Here is a 19,481-nt window from a genome sequence, read left to right on the forward strand (position 1 = left end):
GGTATGTGTGACGTTACCTGTCTGTCTCGGAGCCGTGCCTAGCAGTGGGCAGAAGCAGCTCAGTGTGCTCGCTCTCCTCACAGTCTCTGCTCTTCGCACTTCCCAACAATGACACCACCACTTTACTCATGTTGCCATAGAAGATGTGGGCCTCATTGGGCCTCTGGGGAAGGTCGTAGGCTACAGAGAAGGGAAGTCATCAGTCAAATGCATCAAAACTTTACACAAATGTTTCAAAAAATCTTCTTAAATGACCTTCTTCTAAAATCATGTTTTCTGTATTGTATCTCAGTTTTTATTATGGAATTTTATGCAAAGACCTTAAAGAGTGTCAAATGTAAGACCTTTTTTAGAAACAGAATACACATCATTGTTAGCTTTGTCAAGCTGTTAAGTGGCGGTGGCGCACCATCCAGACAGAGGACTTCTACGTAAATGTAAAATTGTTGGGATATCTGGGTAACAGCTAAAGAGCAGCTGCTGGGTTACATTCGCTAATCGGCTGTAGAGGAGCAAAGCATAATGTGAAAACACTGTAGATGATTATTCTCACTACTATCCAGTAAAAATTACACACCATGCTGTTTTTAGTGAAGATCTAAAAGATTTTTGGTCCAGCATAATAAAGGCAACTTACTCTCCGTAACATTTTCTTCTCCAAGGAACTTCTCATTGAAGTCTATGTTTTTCAGCAGACTGTTCTCAGACAGAGCTTTCCGCACAACTTCTGGTTTGCTCTGAAGCAATCTGAAAGAACAAACACGACGACATTGTAAAGGGAGGAAAACAGCTTTCTCACAAAAGGAGAGCCATCTGGAATCAGCTCTATAAACTCAATCAGAATTTTTAATGATTCAAAAACAATGTATGTTCATCATCTGTCAGCATTAGCTTTACACAAACACTGCTTTGTGGTAACAAACATGGACATGAAAAAAAGGCTTGGTTTAACTTTTTAGACTTTGCCGTGGAAACGAGAAAAGCACAAAGAATTGCTCCTCTGAATAACATCAACAGTTTCAGCTTCTCTGCAAATGCATACAGTTTCTTCTGAACGTGAAGAATTTTGTAGGAATAAAGTTTTATTACAGTACGGTTCTGGCCAATACTGAACCAAGCTGTACTTTAATGCCAAAGCAAACTGACAAAGCAAATGATCACTATTTTAAAACAACTTTTTCACCACATCAGAGTTCTGTATTAAACCTTTCCTACAGGCAGATCAGATTTAATTATCAGCTAACAGCTACAAATTCCCAAACGTGTCAACTATTAACACTTCAACAGCATAAAGACTAAAATAAAACTAAATGTTAGAAGGTCCCACCTTCTGTACTGCTGCCTGGAGACCTCATCTCCACAGAACAGACAGACTGTGGCTAGCAGGGCATTGGCCGACTCACACAGGCTCTGCTCTCTTTGGGTGGACTTCATTAGCACAGTGATCACCTGAAAACACACAGACATTAGCCGCAAGGTCATGTTCCAGCATATGCAGGACAGGAAGGACTGAGAATAAAAGTCTGAAAGAATTCATTTAACCTACAATATTTCTTTAAAGAAAATGACCAGCTGTAATTTTCAGACTATAAATTATAAGTAAAACTGGACAAGTGAAATACATATGAATAGTGCCCCCGCTCCCATACCTCTTGTGTCCTTTCCTTCAGTACAAACTGTGAAGGGGCGAGGCTGATGACGGAGGCCTCCATAACTGATCTGGTCTGTACATCAGAAAAGGCCACAGCTTTGATGAAAGCTGCTCTAGAGCCAGTATTCCTCACACATAGACAAACTTTGCTGATGCGACCAACAGCAATGTCGGGCAGCGTTGCCACATAGCCATCTGCCTGTTTTCTCTGCTCCTCCAGGATGATGTTGCTGGTACCACCGTAGCCAGACAGTGGAATCTGAGAATTTAAAGTATAAAGACTAAATTAAACTACAGCCAAAGTCCTGCAGATGATGTAGTTTACAACAAAGAGAGAGCAAAAAGAAAAGTAATGCACAAAAAAGAGTGAATGCAGAAAGAGCAAAAAAAAGAGACAAAAATGCAAATTGATGAATTTGGAAAAACAAGTCTGAGAACATAGCAGGTCTGTAACGACCACATCCTCACAGTGAATTTGACCCCTGGCTGTGAAGGCCGGACTCCGGACTGTTTGATCTCCAGCTTGGCCAACATGCAGGCCACCCTGGTGGGCGCAAAGAGCAGGTGGACGGTCACATCCTCTTTGGGACGAATGGACAGCTCTCCATGTCGGGTCAATCGCTCTTCAGGACTGAACATACTCTGGAGCTGAGGAACAAACAAGTTTATATATGACAATAAACTATAAAACCTTAACATTTATATAGCGACATTTACCTGTATGATAGGAGAAAAACTACATTTGATCCAGGCAAATGTAAACAAGATGTTGTGGTCCAGTTATCTAAACATATGGGTTCAAACATTTTCCGCAGACTTTTAAAACTCAAATAAACAAACTCTGGATGTGGCTCCAACAAGGATGCCAATTTAGAAAATCAGAAAGTTAGAATACTTTGAACACGAAAGAATAGAAATGATGGCATGTTTATAAGTTTGGAAATATGAATATATTAGAGTGTACCTGAAAACAGTCCTGGTCTTGACCCCGAATGAGCAAGCGCAGCTGTTGTGTAGCGTTGGTTGAGTTGTTCCTTAGAACCAGCTTCTGTTGGCTACAAAACAATTCCGTTGGTTCTTGGTTATGTGAATGCAGGACACAGGAGTTTATGGCCAACTTTATATCTTTGACAAACTTTGCTTAACAGCCGTTTTCAAATTGAGAGTCATTATCCTTAAGTCCTAATTTGTGTAGAATAGCCAAGTCAAACCTCAGTCTGGTTAAAACTTAAAAGGATACATTGATTCTCAGGGGAATTAGATTTCTTACTGCTGTCTGTTCTTTACCTTCCTTCAATGACTATAAATAAATTGTGCATTATGTTGAAATAGCTTCTGAGGAATAACACTCCCTGTAGACAGCCTCTGTCCCTTCTCATGAATAACATTATACAAGCCTTAATAGAATAAGATGCACCACTGGGCCTTGAGTTTTTTATTGATTACATTCCAATGAATAATTGATACCTAGAAAGTGTTTTTTTTTCAGTAACCAAGTACCAATGGAATTAATGAAAAACTGAAAAGTTGCTTACACAGCTCGTCCCAGGGTGACCCCTCCCCAGGCTACGAACTGTTTATTAGAGAGGATTGGTGGGACGTCATTGGTCAGACCAGGGCCGTAGACAGCAGCAGCAGAGGGAAGTACACGTTTTCCAGAGTCCTCAGCTATTACTTCTCCCTTCAGCATTACTTCATACTGAGGCCCTGACGGTAGCACCAAGATGGTGAGAAGGCTGGAAAATTACACCAACATGAGTTAACATGAGTTAAGGTGCCCACTGCACACACACACAGCATACATTTGGATACTCACAAATAAAATGAGCCCATTCAACATAAATGCATTTTAGAGTTCAAGAAGGTACAGTTAATTGTTTTGCTGGTAATTTCAGTGTTGTTATTTTTAAAATAAAAGATACAAGGTTCCAAGTAAATGCAATACATTTCCTTTCATTCCTCGGCATTGCTGTCACAACAATACTTCCCTTTTTGAAGTCTAGAACTTGGCTACACCATTATATCACCAAATGCCAAGTTCCCCTACCAGAAATGTACGTGTTTTACCATGTTAATTATAATTGAATTGCTGTTTCTTATTTACAGTGCTTTAAATACATCTGCTATATCCTGTTGAGTACTTAAAGGAAATTTATTTAAATGCAAATGTGTTTTTATACCTTTCTCTACATTTCCTGTTGCCCTGTGCTTTGAAAGACACCACAATGCCTTGTTCCTCCCGCTCTCTCAGGAACAGTTCATCTGGTGTCACAGAAAAACTGTCCTCTGCATCACTGCTCTGTAAACAGCAAAGGAGCAAGAGTTTTGAATGTTGCGGAGGCAACACGGAGGTAGAGAAGAAATAGACAAAAGAGAGAGATGAAGTTAAAAAATGAAGTGGGTGAGACAAGAAAGGAGAGACCAGAACAGAAAAGGGCAAGGAGAGTAGAGAAACAAAAGAAACAAAGTTAGAAAGAGAAGTGAGAAAAAGAAGACAGGAACAAGGTAAAAAAATTGAGAAAGTACAAAAAACAGAAGCAAAATATCAATGGATCCCTGCTGTATGTGCCACGTTCTGGGCTCAAAATGTCACAGAGGCTTACCCAAACCCCAAATCTAATAAGAAAAGTAAAGGTCAGAATTACCTTGAGTTTTAGCTGCACATCAATGTTTCCCGCATTCTTTAATGGCAACGTCTGTTGACTAGATTTACCCAGTGGAGCAGACAGGCTAACAGTCTAGACAAAGGAAGCACAAATAACAGTTGAGTGCCAACTCCACAAAGGCCAGAAAAAGGCTGAACAAGTGACAAATTTAACATGATAATAAAAGTTAGTTTTATTATGTCCAGCTATAAGTAAGAAAACAAATGTTTGCTTTAATTGTGCAATGCATGATTTCATTAATCAGTGGGCACTCAATCTTTTTGAGAGCTTTGCTACCTGCAGATCTTTAGGAGCATGGACCCTTGCAGTTCCAGATCTGGCTCTGAGCGGAATACTCCTGATCACATGACTTGGACCAGGGGAGTCCACTTCAATGTCCACCCGAGCACTGTACTCATCAGCTGGACCAAGCTCCCCTAATAACCAGAAAAATTTGAAGTTTAGCAGAAACTATCTTTTTTTGGGATTTGTTTAATCTTAAAAACATCTAATAATGCTTAGAATATTATAGATGAAGTGATCTATAAAGTAGGTAATACATTTAATGTGCCATTTATGTATTCAGTCATTGCTGGTTACCTGAAGAAACTGTGTACTTCTGAGGGGCCTTGAAATGAACCCAAACCATGAAGCTTTCTGGATTCTGGAAAGAAGTTAATCACATAAAGTGGGCCAAAAGCTGTGTTACCAAGAATACACAAAAGTTCTACCTTACTGCTACAACAATTGTGTCAGCAAGTCTTAGTGTAAACATGATTTCAAAGCATGAATGAAATAATTAGAGGACTGAGATGCTGAGTAGGGCTGTAGTGATTTTGGCAACCCTCACCTCGCCATAGCTAGCATGCATCACGTGATTCATCACCAAAGGCGAGGACACTGGGGTCGTGTGTCCAGGCTGCTGTGCTCCCTCAGATGTCATGGTAACTGGGTGCTTGGAGAAGGTGAAGCACCGCCACGCTGTAGCATTCTGGAGACATCAAGTGTAGAATGTGAACCACTCAAATACTGTTTGTCATGCTAACTATTGTGTTTTTGCTGCTTTGCATAAGATGCAAAGATGGGTTGTTAAAAAGCCATCTCTTCTCTACCATCGAAAAACAAAACAAAAAACAAAACAAATGTAGTTACAGCAGAATCATTGGTGAGAAAACCATATTCGACATAGAACCAAATACATCTAGTGACTTATAAATGGCATGCAATGTTTACTTAAACAATTGCCATTATGGGAAAAATACTTTCCCATTATTTACTTTTCATAATGTAAATACAGGAACAAAACTAAGGCCTCAGAAGCTGCACTTAAACATTATACACCTGGGTTTTATTCTTTACACAGCATGCACTCTTGTAGACACCATACAGCTGCCACTGGAGGTCACTGTATTACTGTTACAGATCGGTATGAGAGTGTTAGTAAGTGGTCTAAAATAAACAATGTTGTGTAAATATGCCATGTTGACTCACTGCACTGATGACCAGACGGATGGGTACTGTGGCATGAGTCCTGTTGAGCAGTTTTAGAGGAAGAGATTTGGCGCTGCCTCCTGGAAGGTCTCCAAAATCCAAACAGCCAGATTTGCATACTTCAATCTGAAAATTAAAATGAATTTGACGTCCGGTCTTACATACTGCTCAGCCGATTATATTTTATCTGCACATCATTTACTGAAGAAAGAAATAAGCAACTTCACACCTGCAGTATCTCAAAATGCTATTTCAATCGGTCCTAACTCAAGTATTTTGCCTAAATTTTTATGCATCTTTGGTCATAAGTGTGATCTGGAGGCCCTCACCTCTAGAGAAGGGTTCTCTGCTATAGCAACAAGCACCACCCTTTTGGCAAAGATGTTTGCCCTGGCAGCCACCTCTGACTCAGCGGCTGCAGGCCAGGAGCAAACACTGAGGATGCACTGGTAGACACCCGCTTGTGGAGGGATGAACAACACTTTCTGCTCCTCAGTAGTCTTGGGACCAATGATTGTCTTGTTCTTCACCATCAGCCACTGGTAAGGCAGGCTGTCCACCTATAGGGATTGGCATGGAAGATTAAAGCACTGGTGAAAATAATATGCATAGTGACAACAACTGAATTTATGTTTTAAGTTATGTTTGTTAAATCATATTTTACTAGGCATTGTATAGTCCCATCACACAATTGCATTATGAGATACTGCACTTCAAAGATGACATGTGCTTTGGCATATGTAACTCTCTGCTTACCTTCTCTCCATCAATGGCCAGGCTGGTGACAGTGATTGACACTTGCTGCCATCTCTCTGAAGGGTTGAAGAGGCTGAGGGATGTCTGCGAGGCGATGCCCACACAGCAGGCATGAGGGAACCGAAGCTCCTCTGGCACCACCACTTGGCCTGAGGTTGAAAGTGGAATAGTTAGGAATAGTTTGATACTGCCCTGGTATGCAAGAGAAAAGGCAAGTAATGTACTTAATGTAAGGAAAGAGACTGAAAGGCCAAGACTTAAAAGGCCATAATTGATTGCAACAATTAACAAATGCTTGTTGTAATTTTCTTCCTGTGTGTAAACACGGTACTGCCCACAGATACGATTAGTTACTGAAGAACACTAATCTGATAATGATCTGATCTCACAATATTTTTTAAAGTTTCATCATTTGTTTCTAAATTTCAGAGTGTATACATTGTACTACAATGGGCGAAGGGAGGTCATTTTTATATAAAGACTAAAAACCATTGCTACCTCTCAGTTCTTCAAGACCATTTGTCCCCATTGGCTCTGCACCATACTGACTGTAGGGTTTCCCCATCATTCCTACTTCCTGTTGGCACTGATGTGGTCTAGGGAGGTGATGGGACCCAGCAGTCGCTGAAGTTCCTAGAGGACCTGATGTGGGATGAAGGTGTCTTACTGTTAAATCATTGTTTGGTATGCCTGAAAAGAAAGGGAAGAGGTAGGAAAATCAACAAGGGGATATATAAAGTCTTTAACCATCATGAAGTACCAACATATTTGAGAATGGTGGCATTTTACTATTTTGCACACATACATCAGTACCTCCATTTAGGAAAGTAAAAACAAAAAGACATGCCTGTGGAGGACATACTGTAGAGACCGTTTGTTGTAGCTCCCACATGATAAACACCAGGATGCAACTGCGCTTCAGGTCCCAAATACTGCTGAGCCAGCTGAGGATTAAACAGGGAGCGTCCAGCGAGGAGGGACTGCATATCTCCTTGGTGGGGAAGGTCAATCATTCCAGGACACTGGGGCTTAAAGCTGGGGATGGGCATATAGTGAAGTCCCTCTGATGAGTAGGACGGAAGCATGCCGAGTCCACCGGCATACACCGACGACGCCACTGAACTAGCAGTACCCCACTGCTGGGAGCTTACAGGAGCTACAGAGTTGCTAGTTTGCTGAATGTTCAGATTGCTGCAATAGCCGGAGTCCACTTTAGTGAGTTGTCTTACATTGGACTCAGAGAGGTGCCTGTGGTTCTTGCAACCTGCTGAAATGTCACCAGTTCTGTCCCCAGGACAGGCGTAGTTACACTCACTCTGACTGCGGGTACAGCTCAGAGCTGAACCACTACGTGAGGGCTCTGGGCTCTTACTCTGCTGTGCTGGTAGTGGGTCCAGACTTTTAGAGTGCTGGGGTTGCACCTGATCAAGGCTTTTAGGCAGGCCAAGAATATCCAGGTTTGACTGTTCATCTGGTTCCACAGGTGGTGTTGGACTGAATCTGATGATGGTGGTGCTCAGTGCCATGGTACAGTTATTCTGTGGGCAGCAAAACAACACAGCACAATACTAAACTTATGATTCAATGCAACAAATTTTACATAGCAACACAGTGATGCATACTATTTCATCTGTCCTGGTCAGTGAAAGTCCATACTCCTCAAAAATCATTCACATTTCAAGGACTACTTTTTTATTAAAAAGTTATTAGGTCTGCAACATCGCAAACTGCTGCCGAAACTGTAGTATCAGAAGTCTACCTTGTCAAAGAAGACATTTCAAGCATTTTGTGAATAATGCTTTCATGATAGTGATATGGCTATTAGCGCTGCACAATTACTTGAATCCTAATCAGGATCACAATTGTGGCTTCCCACAAATAAATTTCCATGATTGACTGAAAAAATTCAGTTTAAAATGTGTGCTGTGCTTATAGAAAACACATTTTGGTCACACACCTGTCTCAGTTGCATGCACAGCAGTAACTGAGTGGGAAGACTGGAGGCTTCTCTGTGCACAGCCCCCTAGCTGGCTTCTACTGTAGCCTGCCTGTGAGGTGTTCAGGGAACATCAGTAGAATGTTGTGTCTATTGTCAAGATATTCAGCAAGTGAGGCTTTATGGGTACAATGTTACTGATACTGTGCATCTAGGGTAAACCCTTATTTCAAGTCCGATTATGATGCAAAGATTTGTACATTAGCAGAAATGTACTGCAGTATTGAGGTGAAAGCAGTTGTACTTATTTAAATGCAGAAGTGCAATAAATAAAGTGAATAGATGTGATAATCATGACCTCAATATTGATCAATATAATCACAATTATCATTTTGCCTCGAACTGTGCAGCCCTATTAGCCATGCAGGCTCATTTCACACACCAGTTGGTACTTAAGCTTCATTGCTGTTACGTTAGGCATACTCCACTTTGTCCTACTGTACCTTTTGCCTCTCAGGTGTAGGTACAACAGTGCCATCATGCATTGAGATGTATGTGAGTCTACTGAGACTGGGACTGGAGCAAATAGACTGAGGAGAGAGTTCAAGAACTGGACATCTGTCTGCTGGACCTCCACTGGATGAAGAAGGTGAAAATACTCTGGAAAGACAAGACAAGACAAAAATCAAATAATAAATAGCAAATAAAGAATGGTTATGATGAAAATGTCCAAATCTGTCAGTGATTACCTGCATCAACTTACACCACATTTATAAGGTAAATTCAAATAATTCATATAACATTTTATCAATTTTAGCTGAAGGTAATTAAAAGTCACGAAGGACTCCAGCTATATTTGATTTATAGAAATAATGTGTGATACAATACCCCTCAGCGCTGGGAACAGAGGTCTGACTTGGCGAGGAGTGGGTAAGAGGAGAGGTGGAAGGTCTGAAGTTACACGCCGTCTCCTCCACACATGGCTCAGAAAAACCTTTGTGCAGTTCTAAGAAACAAAAGGCAAATGTTAAAATTTAGGTTAATTTTGTCATCTTTATGTTCATACAGGGGCAATCCTTACTCACAATCTACATTATGGTGGGTAGGGATCTCCAAAAGCTGTGGAGGTCTACTGTTGCTGGTTTAGGTTACAGTGTACAGTTTAGATCAGAAGTCAAACGTCTGGCTTTACTCACCAGATACAGGGTCTAGTGGAGGCTGGATGTTTTGGCAAGAGAAGCCAATGTTGTTCTCCACCGAGCTATGAGGTAGCGGAGCCACAGGGATATTCCTAGATGAGGGTTTCTTCTCTGGAAAATCACTGGGTCTGTCCTGCTGCTGCTGCTGGTCTGCATTCCTCAACCTCTGGGTCGGAGGAGAGGAACCTTTAAGGCAAGGGAGGCCTGACTGCCCTTTCCTCCAGCCAGGGGAGGTTGTGGTTAAGTTTCTATCAGTTTTATGTGACGTTTCTGAAGAGCTAATGTTGGATGCTTGTGGATTCACTTTGCCTAGCCTGATTGCATTTTCTTCAAGGGCCCCATCTAAGGTACCACTAGTACTGGTTGAAGGAGCAGAAGTTTCATCACAAGATCCCATTTTGTCTGCAGGAGGCTTGTGTGTGGACAACTGTCCTGAGCCCGAGGACCTTTTGGCAGAGCTGAAAGAACGAGGACGAGGAATAGAGCTCCTTTTTGAGTCAGCCCTGTCAGGAGGTGATAATGCACCAGAAAGCCGCACTGCAGACGGGCTTCTGTTTGCCAATGTCACCTCTCCTTCTCTTTCTTTCTCCTTGATTTTTGTACTTGTAGGAAACTGTTGAGTCTCACAGTCCACTTGCTGAGCTAGATTCCCCTGTTTCTCGGGATATCCTGCATGACGGTTCCTCTGAGAGCTGCTCAGGTTGTCAGCCCAACTACTTAAGTCAAGCGTAATGTGTGTCCCAGAGGAGTCACTGCTGCCAGACACATCAGTCTTTTTCAGGTATTTCTCCATGTCGAAGGCACTCATCTCTCCAACACAGGTGCTTCTATGTAGTGTGTCTACAATGGTGCCCTTATTTGGCTCAGAAAGGACCTATGTAGAAAGCAAACAGGGTTTCTGGTCAAATAATGTTCATTTTAGGATTTAAAAAAATTGAAATATATGTTTGAAAGACGTGTTTTCATGTTTCCAATTCCTGCATCACAAATAAAGGCTTAACTTAAGTACTTTGAGTTGCTATAAATAAATAAATATGTTGTCTGTACAGTTCTAAAGAACAATTGTATACAGGGACGTATTCACGTTTTTCCTAGCGTTTATAATAAACGTTCTAAAAAAAGATCAATATACTGCAGATGGAACAGACGTGAGACCAGAGTTTAGGTTCTAACATTAGAATATAAAACATTTGTGAACACATTCAGCAGTTATGTTGGGAATGACAAAGCATACAAAACTATTTTTCATTACATAAAAATAGAGTAAAGTGTTACCTGTTCAGTTGAGGTGGGTCCAACGAGTCTTGCGGACTCGGGTCGATTCCTAACCCTACTCTTCTTGGACAGCTCCATGATCATGGCAGCCAGCTGTGATGGGTCAGTGCTGATGGATGCATTGGCAATAGCTGAAGAAATAGTACTGATACTAAGCATCAGTTGACTAGTGTTATTGTCAGGGGACACGCAGCTTTGGTTAGCCAGTGTTGACTCAGAGCCTGAGCCTTCACTGTGGTCAGGCAGTGTAGCGCTAACAGTTTGGTCCTACAACAAGAAAAAATATATTTTTGTCACAAAACCATAAAGCTGTGCATGTAACCATGCACCAAAATATTCAGATATTAAAATGTACCTCTTGTTCACAAGGTGCTGGATCAGTATCCCCTTTTGGTGACATCCTTTCAGCTGGAGCTTCAAGGGTTTTGTCTAGGTCCTCTACAACGAGATGATCATTGGCAGTTGGTCAGAAAACTACAGCATCAATCATTTCAAAATGAACAAAAGCAAAGGACCAAGTACAGCTTGATAAGCCTAGAAAAAGATTCTTCAGCATTAGCAATTGTGCAAACACACCTGGGTTGAGTGTTTTGTCTGCTTCACTGAGTTCCATGGTTTCACTGTGCGGAGAGTTGTCTCTAAACTCTGAGGGATGAATAAGGGCAAATGGTTCCCTTTTCTCTGGAGACGTAATAATGTAGCCAAAGGATGGCTAGAGAAACAAAGAATAAGCTTTTGATTAAATACACACTACAGTTGTTCCTCAGAATGACAGCAAAAGGTAAAAATGATTGCAATCTCACTTTCATCCCATTACCATCCCAGACAAATACTAATTGTTAAAAAGGATCATTTTACCGATTAGCAGTCAGTGGCATAACATTGTATCATATCATTATTGCAAGTCCCATTTCCAGTTGTAAGTATAATTGAACTCTTAATCACCTACCTTAAAGCCTGCTGAACATGCAGACAGAAAGTATGTTTTACATTACTGTAAAGTAGTTTCTACTGACCCGTTTAACCACATCCACATCATCATTGGTGCCCAAACAGCCCAGGGCTTCAGAGCGTTGCTCGAAAAACTGCCCGAAGGAGAGTCGCAGGTAACTTTCATCTCCCTGCTTAAACTCTGAGGAGACCTGGGAAGTCCTCATTAAGATGTGGCCGTTGGCAGGGAGCTTCCAAGACGAGTCACTGTGAAAGGTGCTGTTGCTGCTGGCTGGATCAATCTTTTCCTCCTGTGTGAAAAGCAATACTTAAAATACACCACCAGGGGTCATGCTTTACACTAAACTGCACAGCTGAGGGTTTTTGGCAGTAAATAATGTTATCACAAACATGTATATGACTTCGAACATGTCTCCGCCAACTGAAAGCCGATATTCATTCAAAAATCAGAGTAGCCTATGCTCTATACCTGCATGAATTGGTGCTCCTTTTCAAATTCTTCTTGATCCTTCACTATCTTTTCTATAGCATCACCTGCAAAGAAGGAAATGTCATCTAAAATTCCCAACAGTGTATTTACAATATTTGTATACATACACACACAACAATCTTATAGTATTACAGAGCTGAAGAATTGTACATACTGGCAGAAACAAAGTCCTCTGTCTGAAACTGGCTAGCATTCTCCAATGTCTTCCCATTAAGTTCTTTCTCAAAGGAGGAGTAATATGCCAGGTCTGTCACCCACTGCCCATTTTCATTCTGGTACACCACACCATGAGTGGCTTTAGCACCTGGAGAGACAAGCCATGTTATTAACATAATACACATAAGTAGGTATTAGCTTTGAGAGCTGAGAGTTACATCTGATGTAAACATCATGAACAAAGACATCAGACCTTGTTGAAACTCCAGCTCCAGGTTGTCTGGACAGTGGTTCCACCCATCGTCTGAATCTTCTTGTTCCTGGTAGAAGCTCTGGGAGAAATACTTGGGCTCCAGGGAAGTGGAAAGAGGATTGTTGTCATCCTCACTGGTAGTGTCTGAGGCCTCAGCAGCAGTCACATCACCACAAGGTCCTCCTCTCAAGCCTAAGGAGGACCTGGCACCATCAGGCTCATCTACTCCATCATCATCATCATCATCATCCTTGTCATCACAGCCTGGGAGCAGCACCTGAGGCATGATTTGTTGATGAAGGCACGTAAACTGTATTACAATCACAGATTAGACTGTATGCGTTAGATGTAGCGACACTATCCACTGGTTTGTTGACAGCCATTTTGAAGCCTCGGGTTTTGCATTCAGTGGTTGCAATCTTGCTCTTTTGAAACCAAACACAACAAGCAAGAGGTGGATCTGACTAACTTGAGAATATTTCGCACGCTTATATGGGAGTAAATAAAGCCCCGCCCTAAAACATCCTTTGCTTAATTGTCTATTTCAAACAGGACCATAATTTACTAAATGAACACTGCATATACACTGTCTTGTAAGAGACTTGAAATTAGCTAGACCAAGGGTTGTCAACCTTAAACACTCAAAGAGCCATTTGGACCCGTTTCCCACGGAAAAGAAAACACCGGGAGCCACAAAACCCTTTAGACATCTACAATGAAGATAACACTGCATATATCATTTTTACCTTTATGCTATGTATTTTTAAAAAAAACTATAGTGTGTTGAATTTATGAAATCAATGAACAGTTACAGAGAAAACAAAAATCTATTTCTGCATGAAAAACATTCAAACATTTTGAACTTTGAAAAAAAAAAAAAAGACGCTGGGTTGAAGGTTACTTTCAAATAAAATACTCAATGTCGATTTAAGTCTCCCTTATATATATGAAATAAAAAGCCGAACTTAAATTATCCACCTGCAGCAAAGTAAAAATGACGTCTGGTTGGCCTGCTGACTGCAGCTGGGACTGCTGACCGGACAGGAGGAGCTCACGGCAGCACCACTGCTCTCTGAGGACAGTAACTGCACCACGATGTTTTCAAGTCAGAGTCTCCAAACACCAGAAAGGTCTCCAATAACACCAGAAAGAGTCGCTAGATTTGTCTCTAGCTGCTTTTGACAAAAAAAAAAGTAGCCATGTTTTGGAATAATCGCCAGATTTGCGAGAAAGTCACCAAGTTGGCAACACTGTGCGTGCTGGTGGGTGTCGCACATCAGCGATTGTGACGCATATTTTGATTGACAAAAAATTAAACGTGTTTTTTTTTTTTTTTTTTAATAAGATCACCATAATCTTCAAATTTAGAATTATATTTTAAAAACTAACGAACTAAAATAAAATGCATTTAAATCAAATGCTCGTTATTTATTTTCCAAAGCCACAAGGAGACGCAGCAGAGGTATGAAAGAGTTGCATGCAGCTCTGAAGCCGCGGGTTGCCGACCCCTGAGCTAGACTGAGGGGTCAGCCCCTGCCCCCAGGTACTCCCACATTGGCTTTAGTTTTCAGACCCGATGGTTATGTCCATCTTTTATATAAAATGTATGATTACAATCTAATTTTGTAAAGATATGTGTCTTACCTCATTTTTTATTTTAAAATGTCTTAAACTTAGAATGTTTCATTCACACAGCAGGGAGCTGGTGAAACTACCATATCCAGTAAGCTATCTTGACGAGGTCTAACTCAGTACTAAAAATAATCTGGCTTGTACTGTTGGCACATAAATAATGCCCAAAATTCAGAACAACTTTCTAGTATTGACAGGTATAAACAGAGTTGTGAATCCTCTGATTTTCACCTATTCCACCTTTTTGCATGTTACCTGGGAGAGATGGAAGCTCCCCTGGGTGCCTTGAAGGTGAGATGTGGTCAAGTTTGCTGAATCCTGAAGTCTCCTTCCTCCAGTTCCACTTCTCAGGTAGACGGAGTCCAACAGTCTGTCAACTGTAGGCCCAGAATCTGTGCTCTCCATTGCATCCTGCCATTCAAAAAAAACAAAACAAAACCCATTAACAAATATCAACTCAAAAGCTTATCACAATTATTGGTACTTTCACAGAGTTTAGTTAGTTGGAGTAAACCCTGCCTGCCCTATACTATGACTAGGTGACGTTCTTCGAATAATGGTTTCTGACCATGTAGTAATCATATCGGCATATGGAACTGAAATACACATCCTTCCAACAATCAATGCTGTTGTTTAACAATAAGTTATTTAACTGCTCCACTGTCATACAAATTCACAATTAAGCAATTAAAAATGAGAAAGCAAGAACAAGTCAGGTAACAGGTAAGATTTCAGACACATTTACATTATTATAGTATAAATAGTTTAGTCTGTACAGTATATTAAAAACATATGTCCATCGTAGCTTGAATAAAATGCCCACCAGCTGGTCATTTATAGCTACATAGCATTAGTCACACATCTGTACTTACCAGTACCTCCTGTCGTTCCAAAACCATGCTCCAGTTGACAGGAGAGAGTCTCTGAGATCCACCTGATGCCCCCAGAGAGGAGCTGGCCTCTCCTGTTCCGACAGGACCAACCCGGTCCCCCATCTGTAAAATACACAAAGAAACACATAAATGTTTAACATTAAATAAATGCACTATTCATCACATAGAAGTCAATTTCAAACAATAAATTAGTCAGACACAGTGACAGAAGCATTATGTAAATAAAGTAGCACATAGCAACACAGTGATGCACACTGAAATTCAAACTAACCGATTGTCATTTCAACATTTTCAAGGTATACCATCTGACGCACATAAAGTTGCGCAAAAATGTACAGGACATAATTCAGAATTAAATTGAGATATATATACACAAATACTCCATCCATCCATTTTCTTCCACTTGTCCAGGGTTCTGTTTCATCTAAACATAACTGAGTGCAAAATCTCAACAACAGCAGGAATGCATCTTTTCCACAACTGATATTTTGTCTCATTACAGCAGTGGGCAACAGGTGTATCAAATAATATGAATGAGCACAACATTTAAATTTTAATGTAGTGCTAATTTAGGATATTATAGATCATCTGCACAAGGCAGAAGGTCCTGACACTGTTAACAGGCTCAAAGCTATCAGTTTTAAAAATGACTGACTACATTGGTGTTTTATAAGTCTAAATGTTTAAATGTCAACAGAGACTGGCTTGGAGGCCAGCTTCTGTTGCTTCTGGAAGGAATTTTAAAGGCTCTGCACACCTGACTTGCTGAGGTTAAAGGTGGAAAGAGCTATGCAGAAAATAGATGAGTGCACCAAAGTCCAGGTAACGAATTCACATTTAACGCAAGCACCACAAACAAGACAGATTCTGTGCGATGTGTCTTATGCCAGTCTTATGCCATGTCTGAATGTCTAAAAAACTCCCTTTAGCTCATGTCTCTTGAAGGCCATACTCCCAAACAGTCCAGTGTCATCTGATTGGTCAACTGACCCAACAAAAGCAAGTCAACAATAGCCATGTACCGCAACCCCAGATCTGAGTGCAGCCAGGAGCAGCTCTGGTAACTAAGTAATGACTGCAAGGCAAATGCTTATTCTTTGTTTGAGGGTGTGCCAAACTAACTTCTAGGCAGGAATTATGCAAATGTGCAACATAGTGCCACCAATAAGTAACAAAGAAAAACATCCTAAATTTTATTAAAGACCTACTGAAAGGACAGATTAGTGATTTTGAAGGTTCTATGTTTTTGGAAGCTTTGTTTGAGAATTTGTTTTTAAATGTATTAATAATGTATTAGACATAATTAACTAAATATGGATGGAAAATATTGTTATCAAACAAGATAACTGCTAGTTAATGCTGATTCAGGATTATGTTGTATTACAGAAAGAAAAATTCTAATACGTTTCAGAACCCACTAAAATAATGATAATGGATTTGGTCCCAAGATGTTGACTTAAGAGCCCCAATCTTACCTCAGTATGTCTGGGAAGGCTGTTCCTTCCATGTCCTGGCAGATTATTCAGATCGCCATCCTCATCTTCACCAGCAGCACTGCTACCCACAATCCCCAGCCCACGTAGGGCATCATAGGTGGTCTGGATGTTAGTCGCTGGAAGAGGAATGGTCGAAACTCCTCCATCATTTCCACTCTCCTCACTGCCACTGCTCCCATCCCCACCTCCTCCATCACCTGGTGTTACACAGTGACACAAAACAAATGAGTGGTCGCTCAGGATGGCAGGGAGTTGGCTTCACATTTCCACAAGTGCTTGCTGCAATTTAAATCTCATGTTACTACCATTATTAATATACATTCATGTATAAAAAAAAAAAAAAAAAGAAAATCCAGAAAAGCTCTAACAGCCATAAAGAAATATAATGAACAGAGAAAACAATTATTAAAGCTGCATACTACACCTGTGACAGGAGGATTGATGACTTGTCCTTCAGCAGATCGTCTGTGTTCAATCCCAGAAAGAAATGGACCCCCATGGCCACTGGAACCCTCATCATCTGAACTGCCTCCTTCTAAGCCTGGCCTAAAACTGGGACGATTACTTTCTCCAACCTGTGCCAACATTTAAGTATATATGGACACAGAAACACAAATTGCATCAAGTAAAACTTATTCTACAGTACAGTTTGATAAAAATGGTAAAGCAACTGAATATTGGGGGTTTAAAAAACAATATTTTTTTTTGTATTTCTGACCAGCTGTCTGGACATGCTTGGCAGCAGCCGTGTTCTAGCAGCATTACTGCTCCTTCTTGCAGATTCCAGCTCATCCTCTGTGTCCTCGTCACTAGCTGGACAGGAATCCATTCCTGTAGCAGCCAGGCGTACATCAGGCATCTGGAAGTCCTCCTGAAAAATATCACACAAGAGTCAATGAAATGTTACAAAAAACACATAGCAATAAAACAAACTTCTTCAGTGGTTCTTTAGGGCAAACTTGTAATGTGACAAATAACACTAGTTACATTATACTAGTAGTACCGAACTGAAGTCAAAGCAATCAGGGTCTCTCTCCAGAGCCTCAATTTAAAATGTCATATTTATAAAAACTAAACTGCATTTTCCAAACAGGACACTCATATGCATGCTTTTCTACACATTTGCTAAAAATGACATACATTCAAAAGCAATAACTGCGCAAATGTGCTCACCTGATCATACTGATCAAGGAATTGGTGTCTATATTGTTCAGGCTCTGCAGAACTAGGGTTTGATCGGTCATCAACAGCACCCGGCACTTCCTATGAAAGATTGCAATAACAAAAATGACTCTTATTGCTTTAACTCAAATTATTTGCCAAATTCAAGGAGTTGACTAAAGCTAGTAAAAGAACCAGTCAGGAAGAGAATGCAGCCTGCGTGTTTAATCCCAAAGGGAAAAGAAGACTTACTGTTGCAGGAATTTCCTGGCCCTCAACTCTACCCCTCTGCATAGCAGGAGGGACCAGCTTATTGAAGTACAGCTCCAGCTCATCATCAGGCAGGTTGTTTAAATCAATATCATCGTCTGGTGAGAAAACACACTCGTGTTCAAACCAAGCATGTGTGACTATCATAAACAACAACTGTGTTTACTCTGTTTGGTCAAAACAAGAATGATGCATAAAGCATGCAAAGCATAATACCAAAAACTTTCAATAATGCATGAGTAAAATTCTGAAAATTCAAGATGAGTTATACCTGTGATATCACTGTTCATGCTGTCCACAGACATGAGCTTCTCATTTGCCAGGAAGCTTGAATTACTGCCACTAAAATGATCACTGTCCACACCATCACTCTGGACATGGTTGTCCTCAGCTGCAGCTGGTAAGACTGGAGCCTGTATGACAGGAATGTTATGAATAGGACTGTTGACAGTATAAAAGTAGTTTGATTGAAAACATATTCCATATTTGCAATTTTCTATATAACAACATTGAATTGTATTTATGCCTTTTTTTTCTTTTAAAAGTTTTCCTTAAGATAACTTTCGACAGTACCGAGAAAGTGATGGAGCAAGACATGTGATACAAAGATGAATTTACTGGCAATGAATCAATCTATAGAAAGAAAAATACAAAGCTGGTACCTTTGTATCTGTACTATCCTTATGTCCAAACTGGGCAAACGTCAAAAGTCCTGTTGACAGATCTGTTAGGAGAGACACCAAAGATGTCCATGAGTATCACTGAAACATAGGTATTGTCATAAAGAAGACATAAAATGTGTCTTCATTCCAGCAATCAGATACATTCCTTATCTTTTTCCTCAAAAAGACCAAATATTTGCCCAGGCAGTAGTTTTAAACCATACCATCCTTAACAAATTGCAGAGAGAATGTGTTACAGTGTGCCATGTTTAGCAGTAGTCATTTGTTTAACCTTGATTTATACAGGATTGTTATTTGTATTTAAATAAAGTGGTCTAAATGAGAATGAATACATTGTATAAAAAGCATAATAAAAAGCACAAAAAACATATTCATTTAGGCCAAAATTCAAATGAAGAATGAAGATAGAGACAGGCATGAAGTACCTAAAACACATTAAAATCAAACATAAATACTCAACTAAGCCAAACAACCATTAACATATGACAAATAGAGCTAAAATATTATTGGTAAGGTTAGGCAGAGTTCTGCGTTGACAGCTCC

The 19,481-nt window shown here is 40.4% G+C and overlaps 1 protein-coding gene across 2 annotated transcripts in view; it reads right to left on the minus strand.

Moving 5' to 3' along the window:
• cep192 (centrosomal protein 192) overlaps positions 1-19,481 on the minus strand; it is a 32,351-nt gene that overhangs the window by 9,174 nt on the left and 3,696 nt on the right. For both annotated transcript variants that reach the window (XM_008291908.1, XM_008291898.1), the window contains exons 5-40: positions 18,918-18,979; positions 18,527-18,668; positions 18,238-18,353; positions 17,998-18,087; positions 17,543-17,695; positions 17,249-17,399; positions 16,804-17,021; positions 15,308-15,430; positions 14,691-14,846; positions 12,804-13,080; positions 12,549-12,698; positions 12,374-12,438; positions 11,970-12,194; positions 11,530-11,665; positions 11,309-11,391; positions 10,954-11,220; positions 9,676-10,552; positions 9,368-9,485; positions 8,983-9,139; positions 7,391-8,081; positions 7,042-7,233; positions 6,544-6,692; positions 6,117-6,347; positions 5,788-5,913; positions 5,147-5,287; positions 4,897-4,960; positions 4,594-4,733; positions 4,297-4,389; positions 3,832-3,950; positions 3,187-3,387; positions 2,616-2,706; positions 2,120-2,299; positions 1,650-1,910; positions 1,328-1,449; positions 638-747; positions 18-180 (exon numbers count right to left, since the gene is read on the minus strand). In XM_008291908.1, the coding sequence (XP_008290130.1) occupies positions 18-180; positions 638-747; positions 1,328-1,449; positions 1,650-1,910; positions 2,120-2,299; positions 2,616-2,706; positions 3,187-3,387; positions 3,832-3,950; positions 4,297-4,389; positions 4,594-4,733; positions 4,897-4,960; positions 5,147-5,287; positions 5,788-5,913; positions 6,117-6,347; positions 6,544-6,692; positions 7,042-7,233; positions 7,391-8,081; positions 8,983-9,139; positions 9,368-9,485; positions 9,676-10,552; positions 10,954-11,220; positions 11,309-11,391; positions 11,530-11,665; positions 11,970-12,194; positions 12,374-12,438; positions 12,549-12,698; positions 12,804-13,080; positions 14,691-14,846; positions 15,308-15,430; positions 16,804-17,021; positions 17,249-17,399; positions 17,543-17,695; positions 17,998-18,087; positions 18,238-18,353; positions 18,527-18,668; positions 18,918-18,979 (6,640 nt within the window). The remainder of the gene's footprint in view (positions 1-17; positions 181-637; positions 748-1,327; positions 1,450-1,649; positions 1,911-2,119; positions 2,300-2,615; positions 2,707-3,186; positions 3,388-3,831; positions 3,951-4,296; positions 4,390-4,593; positions 4,734-4,896; positions 4,961-5,146; positions 5,288-5,787; positions 5,914-6,116; positions 6,348-6,543; positions 6,693-7,041; positions 7,234-7,390; positions 8,082-8,982; positions 9,140-9,367; positions 9,486-9,675; positions 10,553-10,953; positions 11,221-11,308; positions 11,392-11,529; positions 11,666-11,969; positions 12,195-12,373; positions 12,439-12,548; positions 12,699-12,803; positions 13,081-14,690; positions 14,847-15,307; positions 15,431-16,803; positions 17,022-17,248; positions 17,400-17,542; positions 17,696-17,997; positions 18,088-18,237; positions 18,354-18,526; positions 18,669-18,917; positions 18,980-19,481) is intronic.

The sequence above is a fragment of the Stegastes partitus genome, unplaced genomic scaffold (assembly GCF_000690725.1).
Source record: "Stegastes partitus isolate 25-593 unplaced genomic scaffold, Stegastes_partitus-1.0.2 Scaffold18, whole genome shotgun sequence".
NCBI classification, from domain to species: Eukaryota; Metazoa; Chordata; class Actinopteri; family Pomacentridae; genus Stegastes; species Stegastes partitus.